Raw genomic sequence first — 20,436 nt, 5'->3', positions numbered from 1 at the left:
TGGCGAAAAATCTGCCCACAAAGCACCAGTCATTAGTGGCCTATTTTACCAAATATAAACATGGATTCATGCATACATGACAGTAAAGAGTTTGGATAATATAAGTGATATAAAGCCAGTCTGACTGCAGATACGTTTTAAATGATTACGTTATATTAGTCCTGTGCAATGCCACAGGTTTACAATAGTAGGGCATTAGTAGGCCATAGACTGACAGAGGGAGCTATATATGATTCCAAAACAGCTAAGAAATTAAGTTATAATTAAATTATCTTGGCAGAAAACATACTGTAAGTTGATGATTGCAGTGCACACACACACAAACACACACACACACACACACACACACATACACTTTCTAAGCCGTTTCTCCCTCAGGGTTGATTGCAGTGCCTTATTTGTTATTACTTGTTCTTCCTCACAGATTTCTTAAAATATTGAATGAAACATTGAAGAAAGCTTTTGTTCAACAGTTTATGATATTTAAATGTAAATACCAATGTATGGTATATAAAATAACATGGCAAGTGATTCCAAATGGGTCCTCTCTGTGTGGAGTTTGCATGTTCTCCCAGTGTCTGCGTGGGTTTCCTCCGGGTTCTCCGGTTTCCTCCCACAGTCCAAAGACATGCAGTTAGGCCAATGTGTGTGTGTGTGTGTGTGTGAGTGATTCTAAATGTGAACAATAGCATGTAAGTCAGTCTCCATATAGAATGCTAAGCTTACACTCAAACTGCTTACCTTAAGTTCAGTAATACAGGCTGAACTGGTCATTCTGAACACAAAACTACATCATGGTTAAAATGACAAAAAAGCAAAACATATAAAAAGCATTTTCAAACTTTTCCATGAGGATAAAATGTTGCAACATAAAAATATGAACAGAAAATATGAAAAACGGAAGCATTAATGAACAAAAACAAACATAACAGCCAAGAATTCTGGGACGCTCCACAAACCAGTCTACAATATTTATATAATTAAAGACTTTTTCTGAGTCATTTTCGGCTGTTTCTTTTAGTCCATTCATCATTAAATTTACAGACAATGTAAAGAACAACAGGTGTTTTTCAAATTAGGTCAAAAACTGAAATGAGAAAAATGGAAATAGGAGGTTTTGTTCTGACAGCAGCGATATATCAGTTCATTAGGTCTAAACAGCATTTTACAGGCTTCACATACCTGTACAGAATACAGTATTTCTGAACAAGACCCTCTTAAAACAAAATTTACATTTTATAATTGGCCAAACTTTTAAATCAGCCCGTTACTGCATTTTGAAATCCATTCAATAGGTGGACTATGGTGTATTAATAGTCATACTGAAGCCCTTCTGCTCTTTCTATAGAAGGGTGGGACTTTCCTCATAAACAGATGCCATGTTGAGCATTATAAGCTTTCCCATTCATATTTTAACCAGTCTCCTCTTTTATAACATCTCTGGTTATAGTCAGAGGTTGTTGGCCGCTGGTTCAGCACACAGCTTTAGTGAGTCACTTGAATCACTTATTATGAATTATTGACATTAAGACGTTAATGGTGTAACACATTATGGCCTCAGTTTGTTGCTTTTATTTATTATTTATTAGCACCAACTTTACCAGAGCCTAGTATTACTCAGACGAAGGTCAGGCTTACGTATTTCTTATACATGCTTACAGGTTCACCAAAACTATCTTGCTTCTATGGAATAACAGCCTCTTATTGCACGATTCGCACTGGGCATTTGTTTCATCACATAGTTTCAAGTGCTCCTACACAAGATTGCCTTCTGTTGTATCTCTGCTCTTGAAGCATCAATGGCCGCATGGAAAGCAGTGCAATTTGTTGTACTCCGAGGAGAGATAACATGAGTGATTGGCATTAATTTATGATGCATTCAACTGAACCAGATATCATTTATTAATTTGTAACATTTTTAACAGTAGCTGCTTTTTGAAGGCCATTGCTGATTAAGTGTGTTGTAGTTCAAAGTATATATTTTACGGCATGAAGAAACAAAGAGAAAGCTTCCGAATACTAAACAGAGAATAGAATACCAAAGTAACAAATTAATACTTGCATATTCAAATTATTCAGGCAAGCCCTGCAGTCGATATTTTTGGCTATTGTAATTTCTAAATCCTTAAATTTGATCTGTCACAAAATTGCATCTCACATTTTTACTGATAGGCCTCAACAGATTATCTACAGATGTTCAATTTATTAATGAACAATTGACTGTCAACAGTATTAGGGTTAGGGTTAATGTTAGTACCAGGGTTGGGCCTAGGACCAGGGTTAGTTTTAGGTTTTGAGTTGAGGTTAAGGTCAAGGGGTCATGATTTAGGACAAGCATATGCAAAGAATTTTCAGGGACTGTACAAATAAAATATTACCCAAAATTGCTAAGTCAATCGGGCCTCATTATAATGATGCAAAATATTTGGCTCCACTTACAAGAACAGTGAAACAAGGACATAGTGTCACTGATGCAAAGCACCACTCTGAATACTAACAGCACCCCCTTGTGGAAAATCTTCAGCTTGCTCAACATGAGTAAGTGAGCTACAAGCCAGGTCCATGAGGTGCTTCACATCTAAAAATTCTGACTTGAAATGAATGCGTAATCAAATAAAACCCAAACAGCATTCCAGAATGGACAAAATTCATTATTTATTATGATAATACTGGAATTCATATGACAACAATTCTGCTGACATCATGAAAAAGAGAAGCACGTATTTAGGAGGATGCACCAGTGAGTAGCGGAGGAGGGGGAGCAGTGAGGTGTGTGTGCGCATTAGGGCTTAACAGGAAGGAAACGAGAGTGCCACTGTACTTCCTGTAACTGCACCTATTCGTTCACAGTTTAGTCAGTTCTAGCAGTCTGTTCCTCTCTCTCTCTCTCTCTCTGTATGGCTACTCCTGAGCTGTGGGTGTGTCTGGACACACTTGTCTTCACAGTTGTCTGTACATGACAGAGAAAATGGACTCATGAGGGAAAAGGTGGCTACTGAGCTGCAATTATTTTGGTCATCGCACCTGTTCCCACACTCGATCTCCTTCCATGTTTGTATATGTGCATGTGTCCATATGTGTTCACTTATTTCACTGAGTTACAATGTTCTCTGACTTGGAAATGTCATGTCGCATATTCACGTATGAGCCAGGCAAAAGAAACTGACACTAAAGTATGAAGTTACCAACAGAAGGAGGAATCAGCTTCTGGAGCATTCTTGGTGGGTTTTTTTGTACATATTCCAAGATTTTCACTGGATATCCATTTCTGTACCCATAATACTGGAAACATAAATCCAATAACGAGACTGTAGCTATATTTTATCTGCCTGCTTACAGGAGTAAGAGATTTCTTCACTTATTTAAACATGTCTCTTCCTTTTATCGAGAGAACAAAGAATGAGTTCAGGCCACAAAATATAAGCCTACCTAAAATATAGCAAAAATAAAGGTTAAAAGAATTATTTAAACCAACCTGGAAAATTAACAATAATCATTTAAAAAATAACACCTCAAAAAATTCAAAAATATAGTTGCCTTTCTCTGGTTTACATCCAGATTTAAATTTAAGCGTCATTTTCTTCCTTAAATCTGGCAGAAGCCTGTCAGGATCCTGCGTTTACAGCTGTCTTCCTTCCTCTCAGTCATAGACAACACTCTCGGTATGCTGTAGAAACACAGCCATGGCTTTGTGAGCTCTTAGACCCGCCGTCCAGCAGAAACCAACTTGTCTCCATGGCAACACGACGGAGCACTACAGCGCAAAAGTTCAGTCACTCCACTGGACATCACTGTAATGAATGAACATTGTAATGGGGAAAAAACTAATTATTGAAAGTGAGCCTGCTTTACCATGTCCTTATAGTTTATAGCAAATTTATAAGCACAAACAAAATCAGCAACATCACCAGTGATTGGTCACTGCAATGAGTGCAATTACCAATCCCTGGTTGTGTTACTGGCACTAGATAAACCAAAGACATTTCCCATAAACCAAAGGTTTGGATAACCGAGGTCTTAAGAACATCATCATATTACATGTTTGGAAAAATAGATTCATTTTCTACAATAACATTTCTCAATTCCCTTCTTTTCATTTCTCTGCCTTCTTTCTTTCCTTTCTTCATCAGTCCTGCTGGTCAGGAGGTTTGAAGAGGCCTCGGCCACGCAGGCTGAAAGGCGTTCCCTTCTTCACCGACTGGCGGGTGACACCGGTGGAGACTGAGGAAGTGGAGGAGGAGGACGGAGAGGAAGGAGATTGAGAGACTGAACTGTCTTGAGCAGGCTGTCGGGACAGCAGCTCTTTAAACACTGAATTCATCTGCCGACTGATCTCCTTCAGGGAGTGAAGATGGAGAGAGAGAGAGAGAGAGAGAGAGAGAGAGAGAGAGAGAGAGAGAGAGAGAGAGATTATATTATGTTCACCACATGCCTCTCTCTTAAAATAAAAGTGTTCCTTTCAATGAAAGAACAGACAGAATGAACCAAAAACAGTCTTGGTTTTCTAAAGAACGTTTCAATGCAGGGCTAATCACATGTTAAAAAACCTTGATGTTAAGCAATGTGTCTACACCTATTTTATTATAGTTTTTTTCTACAACCATATGTCCAAGAACCATTTAGGAACCTTTATTTTCATGAGAGTACCGAACCTTTACATCAGTGGTGCCTAACTCTGCTCCTGGTGATTATTCACCATGGAGCACTCCTGCTTTGCAAATTTTAGTGGCCATATCTAGAACTCTGCCCTGATTCACAAAGTAGCACACTGTTGTTAGGGGTTCTGCTATGCTGTATATCCAAATGTTTGTGCTTTTGTACAAACACTTCTTCCTCTTGAAGTCAAGGGTTTCAGTAGTGAGTTTGTCTGTCTTTGCTGAAGAACAATTTCTACTCTTCTGAGGGGGCTCATGTGTGGCGGCTCCAGAGCATCCCATCTATTGGAAATGCTGTCTAAATGTCTGTGTCAGCAATGGGTCCACCTTAAAGAAGCTGAAGTTACTGTTTAAATATCCAAAGGTGTCTGGATAATTCTGGATATATAGTGGTGGGAATTATCCAGTGCTCTTTCTATCTCATAGTGCACCACAACAGGCAGTATACAAAGATTTACCCTGGCAGACATGGAATACCTACAATGCACTATGTTGTATGCAATGGGATTTGATTAGTGTTGCAGAGCGAAATAGTTTTCCCTGCTGATACACACCCACTTCAACTCAAGAAGGACTTGTTAATTAGCTGATAAGTTGGACCAGGTATGGCAGAGCAAGCGAAAAAGCAGCATTGGCAGGTCAACATACATCAAGAGCAGACATGGGAACAGGTTTTGAGCTTTTTTAAAAAATGCCAGATGCTAAATCTACTCAGTGCCATCATACCTTATCAACATGAACTGTCTGTCGGTCTGCTGGTCCACCGATGGGCCTCAGACTGTCCAGAGTGTGTCTGCGTTCCTGTGAACTGAAGAAGTCATTGAGTCAGTTGTTTTTCCTCTTGGCTCCAAACCAAAGATACATTCAACTGATTACTATCTTATTGTGGTCATTTTATAGGGGTTCACAATATATGATTTACATATTTATGATCTGAAGAAAAATGTGAAAATGTATCATTCTAGTAGATAACTTTGCACGCAACTCTGATTCTAAAAATGACCAAAATAAAAATATCAGTGGTGTAGAGATTGGCAGAGGGTAACACAACAGACTCTCATGTCAGCTCCCTTGTTAAAACCGTTCTTCTCTTCATGCAGGCATTAGCTCCTCATTACTTCATTAACTTCAGATGGTTCAAAATTCTGCTGCTCGTCTCCTCACTTACACCTGGTCACATCACCACATTACACCTGTTTTCCAAAACCAGTGGCTTCCCACAAACTACCATATTCAGTTTAAGATCCTTCTTCTAACTTACAAAGCTCTGAACAATCTCCTTCCTATTTCTCTGACCTTCTGACCTATTTCTCTGACCTATTTCTCCAATCCTACAAGCCTAGGTGCACTCTCTGTTCTTCTACCGCTGGTCTGCTTACCATCGTGCATTTTCTAAAATGTGAGAATTCTCTTTGGCCTACCCTGAGACTTGGCGAGTGGCACCAGCTGACTGGGGTGGCAAGATGAATCGGCCATCAGGAACCTGCAGGGTGAACTTCCGCACTGGACTCCCACTCCCACTGCCCCCTCCTCCCATACCCCCACCTCCACTACCGGTCCTCTGTCTCCCCGGCAGAGATGCGCTGTCACTGTTGACCCGCATGCTGGGGCGATAAACATTAAGATATCAATATCTACGTTTCACATCTTAAAGCACCCATTCAGCATATCTATGGTAGGTAGAGTCTATTGCTGGTATACCGAGTGCTGTGTTCAGCCAGTTGCTGCTCCTCAGCTAGATTCCCTGTGCTGCCACCCCGGGCATCCTCTCTCTTCCCTCGCTCCTGCTTTCTCTCTGCTCTGGTTTATAGGAAATACAGAGGCGTTACAGAAAGTGATTGCAGTTTAGGACTAAACAAAATGTCAATGAAAGGTAAATAAAGTAAATAAACAACACTTAAGATCCCCTGCTCTGCTTACATTTTAGTGTTTAACCTGCTCCTACCATACCTAATCCAAATAATCAGCTCATTAACAAGTCCTTTAGTCCTTAAGGCGAGTTATGGAAGTATTAAAATATTTTAAAAATAATAACAATGTCAGTGTTAGAGTTTAAGTGGCAGTACAGTGCACAGAAGAGTGAGAAATGAAATACTGAAAGATCTGATATTATACTTCCTTGCAATTTTCTGTTAAACATAAGTTTTCTGCTTTTGTACTTGTGCTTAATGGTCAATTTGACTGGAAAATAAAGAAATAAAAGGGCGCTCTCTGACTTTTGCACAGCATTATAGATAGTTACACCCATAGATTTAATACTTTATGAATTATTTCCTTTATCTGTCTATATGTCAATCCATCTCTATCTTTTTATCTAACTCAGTTTATTAAATAAAACATTTTGCATGCATATGTTACTCCCTTACCCCTCAGACACGCTGATATACTTATGAGGAATGAGGCCTTTGACTCCTCCCACTTCTCCTCTCCACCAATCAGAGGAGGCCTTGCTGTGCAGCAGGATGTGGTCCCCCTGCTTGAATGACAGCTCGGCTGCAGACCGTGCAACATAATCAAACATAGCCACTGCATCCCACTCTGCACATCACACGCACGCATACACAAGAGAAACAGCACACAGGACGGCGCATATCCAGCACACACACACACACACGATGGCAAACGCGGCACACACAACATAGAACAGACGGGCAACACAAAATACACAAACACAGAGATGAAGATTTATGACACAGCTGATAAATACTGACTACTCTATTTACTACTGAAAGGCTAACACTATAACTGTACTCCTTCAGTACCTGAATTTAACATAAATGTATGATAAGTAAGTATAATGTTGTCCTTACCATCCTCACTTGGAACGTGCTCTGCATCTCCCTCACCCTCCTCTGTAATGGGTTCACTGGTGGCATAAAGGCAGAAAGGCATAAAGACTAACTGCACATACGGAATGTGTACAACAGCACATTTTGGTTTATTTCATAACTTATTATTGTACAACTGTACATTGGAATAGTGCAATACTAGTGTATATTGTGTATAGGTGTATATTCAGAGTCAGTGTGTATGTGTGTGTGTATACACACACACACACACACACACACACACACACACACACACTGCTCAAAAAAAACAAAGGGAACACTTAAACAACACAATATACTTCCAAGTAAATCAAACTTCTGTGAAATCAAACTGTCCACTTAGGAAGCAACACTGACTGACAATCAATTTCACAGCTGTTGTGGAAATAGAATAGACAACAGGTGGAAATTATTGGCAATTAGCAAGACACACTCAATAAAGGAGTGGTTCTGCAGGTGGGGACCACAGACCACTTCTCAGTACCTTTCTGCTTTCTGGCTGATGATTTGGTCACTTTTGAATGGTGGTGGTGCTTTCACACTCGTGGTAGCATGAGACGGACTCTACAACCCACACAAGTGGCTCAGGTAGTGCAGCTCATCCAGGATGGCACATCAATGCGAGCTGTGGCAAGAAGGTTTGCTGTGTCAGCGTAGTGTCCAGAGGCTGGAGGCGCTGCCAGGAGACAGGCCAGTACACCAGGAGACGTGGAGGAGGCCGTAGGAGGGCAACAACCCAGCAGCAGGACAGCTACCTCCGCCTTTATGCAAGGAGGAACAGGAGGAGCACTGCCAGAGCCCTGCAAAATGACCTCCAGCAGGCCACAAATGTGCATGTGTCTGTACAAACGGTTAGAAACCGACTCCATGAGGATGGTATGAGGACCTGACGTGCACAGATGGGGGTTGTGCTCACAGCCTAACACCGTGCAGGACGCTTGGCATTTGCCAGAGAACACCAGGATTGGCAAATTCGCCACTGGCGCCCTGTGCTCTTCACAGATGAAAGCAGGTTCACACGGAGCACATGTGACAGACGTGACAGAGTCTGGAGACGCCATGGAGAGCGAGCTGCTGCCTACAACATCCTTCAGCATGACCGATTTGGCAGTGGGTCAGTAATGGTGTGGGGTGGCATTTCTTTGGAGGGCTGCACAGCCCTCCATGTGCTCGCAGAGGTAGCCTGACTGCCATTAGGTACCGAGATGAGATCCTCAGACCCCTTGTGAGACCATATGCTGGTGCGGTTGGCCCTGGGTTCCTCCTAATGCAGGACAATGCTAGACCTCATGTGGCTGGAGTGTGTCAGCAGTTCCTGCAAGATGAAGGCATTGGAGCTATGGACTGGCCCGCCCGTTCCCCAGACCTGAATCCGATTGAGCACATTTGGGACATCATGTCTCGCTCCATCCACCAACGCCACGTTGCACCACAGACTGTCCAGGAGTTGGTGGATGCTTTAGTCCAGGTCTGGGAGGAGATCCCTGAGGAGACCATCCGCCACCTCATCAGGAGCATGCCCAGGCGTTGTAGGGAGGTCATACAGGCACGTGGAGGCCACACACAATACTGAGCCTCATTTTGACTTGTTTTAAGGACATTACATCAAAGGTGGATCAGCCTGTCGTGTGTTTTTCCACTTTAATTTTGTGTGTGACTCCAAATCCAGGCCTCCATTGGTTAATAAATTTGATTTCCATCGATGATTTTTGTGATTTTGTTGTCAGCACATTCAACTTTGTACAGAACAAAGTATTCAATGAGAATATTTCATTCATTCAGATCTAGGATGTTATTTGAGTGTTCCCTTAATTTTTCGAGCAGTGTATATTGCTTTTTCTTTTTTTTCATATATATATATATATATATATATATATATGCCCCCTATAAGGGGGCTACGCACCTAAGATTTTCACTCCCTTTGCACCTGTGTAAATCTGATGTGACAATAAACGTGATTTGATTTGATTTGAAATGACCACATGAATCAGAACTTATTATAATGGTATTTAACGTAAGGCTTGATTATTTTTAGGAAAATGTTTATAAACAAATTTTCTAGTATTTAATATATATGCGCTTGTCTCAGGTCTCTGAACGGTGTCCTTTATATGCTTTTACAAAGGAGCACACAAAGTGTGAATAGCCATTACATGCTCTCATTTGATGGCTAGTCAAAAATGAAATTGAGAGCACTAACAATCTTTTCAACTTTGTTGAGGCTGAAAAACACTGAAAATACAGAAATAAAACATCATTCAATGTAAAATATGACGACAGCTACATAGAATACAGATTCATCACCACTGAGGATGGTCATGTGCCAAAACCATTGTGTGTTTTTGGCAGGGAAAAGCTAGCGGGGCTATGAAGCAGTTACTGAGGGATTTAGAGATAAGCCATTCCTCAACAACAGCAAATCATCAGCTTATGATTTGCATTGCAGCACCCCTACTGTCAAAACTGCTGTGGGCTGGGCTTCGGTCCATGCTGCTAAAAAGGTAGGGAACCTCTGCCCTAAACTCTAATAGCCATTTTTCCAGTCAGGGATTAAAGTCTAGGTCTTGGATTTGCCAATGAAGAATCATCACTGCAATTCAGTCTAGCCTTGTTAAATGAGCAAAAAAGCAGGGGAGGTTGAATTCCTCACTCTCACAACATCATATTCATTTCAATTACCAAATATGTCACAGTATGTACTGAATGATAAGCATTAAGAATAACTGACTAACAAGCCTGTAGTTTAAATGGTCTCACCAGTATTCCTGCTCCAGGGTCATGCATTTCTCATAGACGGGTCCTGGGAGCTCAGCAGGGCCGGGGAAGATGCTCTCATGCTGGAGGATTAAAGTTTTGACCAGCGCATTGATTTGGGGCTGCAGGGTCACTGCATCGCCCGACTCAGCCCCTCTCAGCAGACTGGGCCCGAAGCACACTGCCAGGTTGTAGGGCTGCATCATGTTCTCATCACTGTACTGAGAAACACTGCACACACACAAACACACACGTTTTTTATCAGGACCAGCGGTCCATGTGTCCTACACATGTATATATGTGTATATATTGTTGCTAGCAGAACAAAACCTCTCCAAATAGCGCAGCAGACCAAAAAAAATCTTAATAATCTTAACTTTTTTCCAAGTTATTCTAGACCATTTTGATGAAATATGAACATAATGCAAAGGTAACTGTAGTTTTAAAATAATGCCAACAAAGGACATAAAAAGTAAAAATGACAAAAATGTAGATCCAAGGTTTTTGCATCAGACCAACCATATGTAAGTATCTATATGCAATAGAAGCTGAATGAAATGTTTTTTGCATTTTAGTTAAAAGAACTGCTGGTCATGATGTTGTAAGTTCTCCATGTCTGGTTTTCTGTGGTTAATAATCAAAGGTCAGGGCACACACAGCGTTACAGTAGACATGTCTAGGCATAGGGCCAGCCCAAATAAGCATTCAAGTATTAGTCTGTCAAAAATTGTAGCCTAAAATAAATTTAATCAGCAAAGGCATTTAGAACAGTTACTGTTAGTATCTGAAAAATGTTTAAAAATAAATGCATTATATCTGCTTTAGTTGAAGGCATCATACATTCATGTCAGGCATCTACGCCACTCACCTCAGAGAAATAAACTGAACTGCTTTTTTGTGCAGGCACCGAAGTGAATAGAGGCGCAGCAAGTCTGATAAATCATTTCAGGTAAGTATAGTGATCCTGCTATGCAAATAATCCACAGTGCCTTCATCATGAAGCTGCTTCAGGCAGGAATATTAGCTCTTTTTTCTATCCTTCTTTTCTAAATATACAGTTGTATAGCAGATTTACTACCTGACAGCACAAGCAGCTCAGAACTCTTTATTCAGAAGAAATCACAACTTCAAATCTTCAAATTTCTAAGGTTTTTTTTTTTATTCTTACCCAATTTTGTCCCCAATTTAGTCGTTTCCAATTCTACCCGCTACTTAGGACTCCCCCAATCACACGATACTACCAATGCTAGGAATCTGAAACCAGCCACCGCTTCTTTTCAAACTGCCGCTCACGTAGCGTCACAGGACAGCCGAACACGCTCGGAGGAAAGCGTCAACCGACAGATCTGTTACGTCAGTTAACAGACGCCTGCGCTGACTAGTATCACGTTGAGTGATGGGAGGAGAAGGGGGGGCCATCCTACCCACCCAGAGAGAGCGAGGCCAATTGTGCTCTCTTGGAGTCCCGGCTACGGATGGCTGTGGCATCACCAGGGATCGAACTCGCAATCTCCTGATGATAGGGCCAATGCTTAGACGGTTGCGCCACTCGGGAGCCTATTTCTAATGTTTTTAAGAAAACTCTTCTCCACACACCATTTATATAGCAGCTAAGACTTTTATTAAATAATAAATTTAAATATATTTTAGAACGCTATAGAAAGAGGCAATCTCTTTACAATTTCACCTCAGCTGCCACTTTGTGGTGAAATATTCTCCAGCTGTCACTGTGATATCAGTATTTCTCAGCCAAATATTAATAATTTTGTTCAGGTTAAAAGCACATACAGGTCTGGTGTAGTTTAGCTTCATTTGTATCACATCATAATGGGGCAGCTGAGATTGTGAGTCTTTTCTGTTGCCAAAATTCTGTCTTGTCATCTAGTCTGCGTGTCCTCATGACAACCACGCAAGAAATACTATAAAGTCTGTGATGCTCTCCAGCTTCAAAATCTGTCAGGATTTTAAAAGTCATGTGTACACCCAGCTTAAGGTGATGCAAGTCAAGGTAATATTAATAAATCTTATTCTACATACATACAAATGTGTTTTTCAGTGTTAGCTGCTGCCATATGAAAACACATGGGAGAATACCAGCACTACTCACTGATGGAGGAAGGCAAAGAGATAGCGCATCACTATGATGATGGGTCTGGGGAAGGAGGAGATCACTGTCTTAATCTGAGCCGCTCTCTCCGCCACGTTTTCAATCTCTATCACACAAACACAGAGGGAAGATTACAGATCACAGATGAAAATGAACGTATCATCGCTGTCATAGCAAACCACGCATCTTCAAAATGATAACGTTAAAGGAGAAAGAAAAAAACACTCATAACTTTAATGTATGCCTAACAAGATTTTATCATTTTTATATTATACTAATAGTTCGTTCATCATGAAATGTTTACACAATGTAAAGAACAACTGCCAAATGCAGAGCTAGATTTGGCTGCTTTCCTCAAAAATCTGACTCCAGTTCCAAAGAAAAATGTCCAAGCCACAATTAGTCTTCTAAGGAAAAACTGGTTTACTAAACTTTGTTTCATGGCTGAACAAGATCACACATGATTTAAAGAAAGAGAGGCTGTATTCACACCTATTTCACTGCCTTAGATCTGCACCAGAGTTTTGGTCTTGGTCAACTGTATTGCACACCAAATAAAACGCGTGTTCACGGACTGATCAGGAATTTGATGGGGATACATACAAACACTCAATTACTTACATGTTTGCTTCCATGTGTGCCAAATTGTGACTGATCCTTCACACACAGTCGCACACTGAATTTAACGTATTGGAAAAATATATATAAAACGCAGCCTGTGCAAAAGTTGTTTTATTCATTTTATTTTGTTATTATTTCCAGCATCATATAAAAAGTGCTCCCAACTACAGTGAACTTTGATGGACCACATTTCGGTTCTTCGATGTGCACTCGAGTACATGTGCAGCATGAGCATTGAGTCAGGCTGAATACCAGTCAATCAGCTTTCAGCTACACTGAGAACTGAGTTCATTCCCATCAACACCTTATCTTGCGCCACACTGGCTCCACACCAAGAGCTGATTGTTGTTTGTTGTTGCTATCTAGGACATTCTGACATTTGTTTGTTTGTTTGTGCTTGATGTCCACTACTTGGCAGAAACCACAGCAGTTCCATTATTAGCCATTTCTGAACCCAGTCAATAAAGTATCTTTTTAACGATCATCGATCAAGGTCTAAAAAGTGCGTCAGCAACGCAATTAGAACATCAGTGCATTAATCCATCACTTCCTCACACATAACACACCCACGAAAGTGCACGAAAGGCATCTTACGGACACACTCCATGAGCTGATTGAAGCTCTCCTCTGGGAACAGAGGCTTCTCCAGACCTCTGAAGTAGAGCTTCAGAACTCCCGCTACTGAATCAATGTCACACTCGCTGTCTGTCAGAGGGTCTTCTCCTGAGAGAAAAACACATATGGCTTACAGTATACTGCACATGTATGACGGCAGGGGCTGTGATATATTCCCTTACTGAAAGGCCACAGTAAATGTGATGAAATGACAGAATAAGCGAATGACTTTACCTCTTTCAAAAGCATCTCTGATGTGATTGACTTCACTCTGAGAGCCTGGCACTCTGAATATGCCCTCATGATGCAGACCTGAAAACATGGTCAAATATTTTATACAAATAATGCTCTTCTCGCATGAAAATACCCTTAACACTCACTGTCATTTACAAACGGAGCCTATATTGCGAATACACTCAGTATTTGGTACAACTATCTTGTACCTACACTCACTAGCTATTTTTTGGTGTTTAAAATCACTAACTGTAGCCCATCATTTGCTTCACAATGTGTCAGCCATCCTCTACCCTTTTGTGTGGAAAGGGAGAACACAATACCAACACAGCACATACCAGTATTAACACGTGGGAGCAGCACAGCTGTGATAACAGTCGTATGATAGCGCATGTTGTGCTGGTATGAGTGGATCAGACACAGCAGTGTTGATGGAGTTCTTATACACTATGTATACTTACTCTCCGCTATGTTAGTCATATCCACCTTGGTGGACCACCGTACAGTCGTATGCAATATAAAACTGAGACCAACCCGCTCAGGGGGTCTCGGTCTGCTTATTTGGTGCACACTAGTGTTGGGCTGGCAGCATTCTCACTTGCTCTAACAAACCGACTAACAGAGCCACAGTATCACGGTTTATTTTAATCGAAATAGACCTGCCAAGTCTGAATGCACCTTTAGAAAATCAACAAAACATGTATTTTGACCAAGGGTTTCAAACTTTCACATTACAGTGTAGGACTACAATCAAATACTATTACTTGTGTTACACAATGTTCAAATGTTGATCTTCTAAGGATCTGGAGATGATTAAGGCTCTTAATAATTCTCTGAAAATTCCTTAGGAGAAATAGTATTAGACAGAAAAAGAGACATATTTCTGGCCCAGATAAAAACTGTAATAGTTATTCACAGTATTAAAACTGACAAGACTCTCAGTCTTGGACGAGAACTGGTTGAGTTATTATTGAGATTCTTATCTTGAGTTCAGGAGCAGACAAACCTGAGCATTATTATCCTGACAAATCTGAGCACAAGGTCTGACTTTATTGAAATGTCTACTAAAACTCAAGGCACATCTGAGGTTACAGGCCCGTTTTGCTCAATGTAAATATCTGAGCAGTAAGAGACTTAAGCAGAGGTCTCCTTTGTATTTCTATTTGATCTCATTGCTGTCTATGAAAAAACAGGACCTCTCTTTATTGATATTTTTCTATTGGGTTAGTCATCCAGCTCTTCATTGGTGGCCAGTTCCTGATCCCAGGACGAATGCTGGCTAGATATTTTTGCCTGGTAAATGATTCTCACCTCAGCAGTGAGCTGAGGTGTGTTAAATCCCAGCAGTAATGCTGTGTCTGATACACTCATACTAGCACAACACTCACTAACATGCCACTACCATGCTGGTATCACTGCTGTGCTGAGAATTATCCATCTCCCAAAAAATACCTGGCCAGTAGTTTTCCTGTGGTTCTCCCTTTCCAGTGATGGACAGTGATGTAGTGTGGCTGACAGGTGGTACACAGCAGCAGATGCGGTGCAGTCAGTAACCATGAATCTACAAAGTGCACCTATATTGTAGGTGTTTTTGATCAAATGGCCAGGGAAAGTAGGTACCAGACCTGACATGAACCTAATAGTGGCATCTGAGTGTACAGTAATCTGATCTGCAGACTCACCATGGAGGTTGATGAAGCGAATACAGCTTTCCACCACCAGGGGGATCTGTTGTCCAGAGCTCTGTAAACATGAAGAGAATAAGAGAGATAATGGGAACTGAAAACTGACATGAACTTTAGGGTTTCAGTAAAGCTCTGCAGTATAATCAAAATAAATGAAGGAGTAAAACAAATTAAGAATCAGTTGGGCACTATAAAACATTTCGTGGAACCCATTTGTTCTAGGTTAATTAATGTATTCCTGTCTGTTGCCTCTGAAGTTTTGGCCTGCAGCGCATGTGTAAGTATGTTGTCTGAGACTTGTTTGGCTTGACTAAATCATTAATGCATCTGAAAGCTACCTTACAGAAAGTTATTACATAAAATAATTTAAAATATGCTGCCTCGTGTCTGAGATACTGTTTCATGATACATTTGAGATAATCTGTGCACTTTTTTTGGATTTCACTACGATTCCCACAATCAATATTATTGATAAGAACTGAGAAGATACTCGTAGACAGTAAATAAAACTGCTATATCTGCATTGCAGATGTTGTGACCCCTGGTTCCTATCACTACAACTGTAAAGAAAACCTGAGCATGTTTCTCTATAACAAATCAAACTACTCTGAATGCCTCTGAATTGTTTACGTCTCAACCACTGAATTCTGCAGAGATTTTGGCTCAGTGTCAGTACACTTAGGGCTGCAAAAGCCACCAATGCATCACTGTACACACAGAGCACATGCAGATGTCAGAAAGGGCATAGACAGCAGTACCTGAGTCCTAGACATCCGCCTCCTTCTCCTGCTCACGCAGCAGGCCAAGCAGATGCAGGAGGAAAGAGAAAGAGAAAGAAAGCAGGGAAGAAACAGAAAGTATGGTATGGAGGAGATAAGAGGAGGTGCAAAAACACACAGACAAAAAGAACCACCAATATAACATAAAGCAAACGCAAAAAGCAATGAGAAAGAGGTCGGAAGGAACAAAGCAGAGGGTAGATGGAGGAGAGAGGAAAGAGAAAAACAGAGTCAGATGAGAAGCAATAAAGCAAGGCTATACGTTTGGCCCTCTAGCTTAAATTCACTGGGCAGGAATAACATTAATGCAAAAAGGAAGAGGACACCACAGCTTAAACGTTCACAGCAATACACTGCTAGCACGGCTCTCAGCAAACTTATTCATGTTTTTCTACATTCATCTAATTTCAATCCACTCAGCCAGAAAAGTGTACATTTTAGAGTCAAGAGGCTGTCCACACTGATAACTCACTTAAGAGAGAGTGCGTTGGCAAACAGCTCTGTGGTTTTGGCTTCATTATACAGCACTCTGTGGTGTAACAAGAGCACAGAGCCCATAGATTACTGTCCACTTAAGATAAAAAGTGACCGGCTTGGCCTATTACACGGTGTAGTCGTTACGCATTTTAACATTCTGCGACTTATTAACAATGAGTAATTAGCAGCGTCCAGCCGAAACTCAAACGTATACAATTTTCTACAGAATACAAATGTAGTCAGTGGGCCAAGATGAACCAAATAAGCAAGTCTGTTTGAAATTATTTTGATGACTGTAATGATTTTGGTATGCAGTTTTGCACAATGCTAACTGTTCACTATAAGCTCCCCATTACCTGATATCTCCCGTGTGAAACTAAACACACAAACTTCAGAAATCAAACTTGTCTCAGCTGATCAACAGGGAAGAGAGATCAGGGCCGGGACGATAAGCAATTTTGCAGAAAATCAGCCGTATAGTTATGAATTCAGTATATCTAGAGCCGTTTCCATGTGTGCCAGAAGGTCCAACAAAGCCATAAGGCCTTTTCACACACAAGTCTTACAGATAGGATAGTCAGAGCTTGTTCACACATTTGTTGTTGGTTCACACATTTTAGTGCTGAGCTGAAGCCGGGCCTCAAGCTCCTGTGTGAGTTGGTGAACCTTATTGTGATGGGTTTTTACTCAGGGCCTGTATTTTTAAGATGCACTGGCTAAATGAAAAATGAACGTTGACACTGTTACTACTTGACTAACCGATTTCTCCTTCTTCTGTCTTCTTTCCAAGCTCTCACTGCTGAATAAAAAGCGTTTCAGTCTAGATGCTGATCCAGGAAAGCATTTCAGTGGACTAAACTGAGCTTAACTTAAACTCGAAAAAAATAGCAAATCTGATTTACCTCTTAAACTCCTTGGAACCACCGGTGGTTCCAAAACGCACTCTGTCATGTTCTTCATAACTTTCATTAGCTACACTCAGAAGCTGGGTGTCATTTTGAGGCTGTAACTGTCTTCTTTCCAGTCAAATAGATGGTGATGCCATTTTAAACCCTTATAATAGAAGAAGCTCACAATTCTTGTTTTCTACAGAAAGTCGACCCATTTTTCGCCAAATTTGGGCTATGGACTATAAACAGATGGCGTCTCTTCAGTGATCTGCTCTGTAAAAACTAATACAAAGAGCGTCTGAGATTTTTGCCTTTCAGCAGTAAATTGTAAGCATATAGTAGTACGTTTTGATCATAAAACATGTTCTGATTGTTTCAGGGGAGCTTTTGCAAATAAATAAATAAATTAAAAATGTGCATTTATTTCATTCCAGTTACTGAATAATTTGTCCTATGATTTGGTCATGTAAATTCAGATGGACAAACCAAAATATACCCTGGAGAAAAAGAGCTTCATGTATGTAAAAAAAACGAAAAAAGGAAAATAAAATTGTATTTCAGAACAAAGCCTGAACATGACCCAGCAAGGCGTCTGTATCAGTGCTGTGGCAGTTCATTCCATCACATGTATTCATGTAATGACTTAATTTCATATATTTTTACAGATTCTAAATTATTTCTGGTGTCAGTAATAAAGGCCAGTGAAGAAAAGCTTTTAAAAGTGAATGATCAGTGAACTCCTGTGTTCAGAGTCTGTGGTGCTCATCAAACGGGGGAATGTTAAGCGGCAACACGACTGAGAAATAAAACACCTCGAATGAACCTACCAACGAATTTCAAGGACAAACAAAACTAACCTAAAGCCTGTCCATGACTGGCAGCGCAAGAGTGTGAAATGCTCACTAAATGCTCAGTAGCCTTTATTATTTTATTTCTTATTTATTTAACCTCATGGAAGACAGGATTTAAAAAAAAATATATTTTTATTATATTTATTTCTATTTATTTTATATTCATAAACAACTACGACCCTATCTGGATTAAGACGACGATGACGATGATGATATTTATAAACTATATATATATATATATATATATATAGTATATTCATTATTATATATTTATTTATTACTATTTTCTGATTTATTGTTACATTATTTATCATATTTTGTCTTATATTATTCTTTTTGTAAGTTTGAAAGGGTTTTTTTCTATCAAAATATATTTTATGCGTCTTATTTTATTTTTATCATTGTACAAGCACTTAAAATGTGATGTAACTACACTTCCAAGTTTGACCTGCAAACTGCTGTGTGTCAATAAAAGTAAAACCAAGTTTTTTTCTTCAGTGTTCATGCACAAAAAAATGAAAAGCTTAAACTATAAATTCTACTTTCAATTCATGGCTATTATCAATAATTATCTATAAGTAGTCCTAACCCTGTGGACAACTGTGTATGCTTGATTTTTGGTTGAACCATCGCTTTAAGAGAGAGAGCTAGGGAGTCAGAAAGAGGAAAAGAAGAAGGGGATCGTGAACAAGAGGTTGTGAAAAAGCTGTGCTCGTGAACTGAGGGCCAGATGGCAGTTGCGCTGGGTTGAGCCGGGGCTCCATCTCCTAGGCACCCAGAGGCTCAGAGCGGGCCGCTCCCAAAGACCTGCAGGGCTACTGAGGACACCCATGCTGTGCCAGGGCACCAGAGTTGGAGTCCGTGTGAAAAAAGCAGACTGAGCGTGCGAGCGAGCGAGAGCCATGTGCTATGAGATTCGCTTCATTTAATGTGGCAGAAAAAACCCTCAAACCTCTTTTCTAGCCCCAGCTAAGACGCTTGGCAAATGGAGATGGCAGATGTGCAAATTACTGACCCCAGATGAGCGTCTGTGTTAGCATACTACACCCAGAATCACACTGAAGAGAGACAGAAGCAGTGGAGATGTATTCTCAAAAGAAAACATCGTTTTATCAGGAGTTCTTTTGCATGGTTTGTGCATGGTCTTAAGGAAACAGCAAATAATCAATCAATAATCAATAATCATTGTATTTTAGCATGTTTTTGAGCACTCAAAGGGAAACAGCAGGACCTCGGGAGTATTTTAGCACTGTTTATGGTTGGCATGTTCAAAAGGAAACTATGTTAATTAGCAGTAATCTCACATATTTTGTGATCAGTACGTCCAAAGGGAAAAGCCATATTATCATGAGTGTTTTAGCGCGTTCAAAAAAAAAAATCCATCCATTTCAGGTTGTTTATGTTTTGTGATTAGCATGTTCAGAAGGAAGCACTGTGTTCTCACAAGTATTTTAGGATGTTCTGTGATTATCATGCTTAAAGGGCAAGCTCAAAAAAGGCTTCAGAAGCACAGAGCGCGATAATAACACCATGGCGCAGAGGAGGGATGGACACGGTATGAATAAGGACACAGAGTTGCATAACTACGGCAGGAATGACGGCACTGTGGTGCCACATTTCTCCACAGAGCAGCACAAGGGACAGGCCTGATTAGTCATGAGAGGTCATCTTAAGCCACAGTCACAGACATACAATACATAAATACACATGCATGGACACACCCACAAATCCTCTCTACTTCCCTCGCTTACACACGTTCCTGTTACAGAAGCTAACAGGGAACACAAAAGGCATGTTTGTATCATCTTGCCTCAAAGACAGCAGCCGTACTGTAGGGTCTCATAGAGCAAATATAGCACGACACATTGCTTCAGATACTTTGTATTACGCAGCCATGCAAATACAAAGCACAGCAGCTCTGCAGGAACTGTTTCAGCACA

At 40.5% G+C, this 20,436-nt stretch overlaps 1 protein-coding gene across 3 annotated transcripts in view; it reads right to left on the bottom strand.

Annotated features, from left to right (window-relative positions):
- Positions 1-2,630: 2,630 nt before the first annotated feature.
- The window catches only part of arhgap4b (Rho GTPase activating protein 4b), a 45,296-nt gene continuing 27,490 nt past the window's right edge, over positions 2,631-20,436 (bottom strand). Inside the window, exons 14-25 of one of the 3 annotated variants that reach the window (XM_017712768.2) lie at positions 16,258-16,285; positions 15,497-15,557; positions 13,815-13,892; positions 13,560-13,688; positions 12,345-12,450; positions 10,241-10,468; positions 7,466-7,521; positions 7,022-7,193; positions 6,357-6,455; positions 6,077-6,259; positions 5,382-5,463; positions 2,631-4,336 (exon numbers count right to left, since the gene is read on the bottom strand). In XM_017712768.2, coding sequence (XP_017568257.1) covers positions 4,127-4,336; positions 5,382-5,463; positions 6,077-6,259; positions 6,357-6,455; positions 7,022-7,193; positions 7,466-7,521; positions 10,241-10,468; positions 12,345-12,450; positions 13,560-13,688; positions 13,815-13,892; positions 15,497-15,557; positions 16,258-16,285 — 1,432 coding nt within the window. In that variant the 3' untranslated portion in view covers positions 2,631-4,126. The remainder of the gene's footprint in view (positions 4,337-5,381; positions 5,464-6,076; positions 6,260-6,356; positions 6,456-7,021; positions 7,194-7,465; positions 7,522-10,240; positions 10,469-12,344; positions 12,451-13,559; positions 13,689-13,814; positions 13,893-15,496; positions 15,558-16,257; positions 16,286-20,436) is intronic. The other 2 variants (XM_037541150.1, XM_017712765.2) reach the window with 2 other exon arrangements.

Source organism: Pygocentrus nattereri, chromosome 9 (assembly GCF_015220715.1).
Source record: "Pygocentrus nattereri isolate fPygNat1 chromosome 9, fPygNat1.pri, whole genome shotgun sequence".
Classification (NCBI taxonomy): domain Eukaryota; kingdom Metazoa; phylum Chordata; class Actinopteri; order Characiformes; family Serrasalmidae; genus Pygocentrus; species Pygocentrus nattereri.
This window is presented reverse-complemented; position numbering and strand designations above follow the sequence as displayed.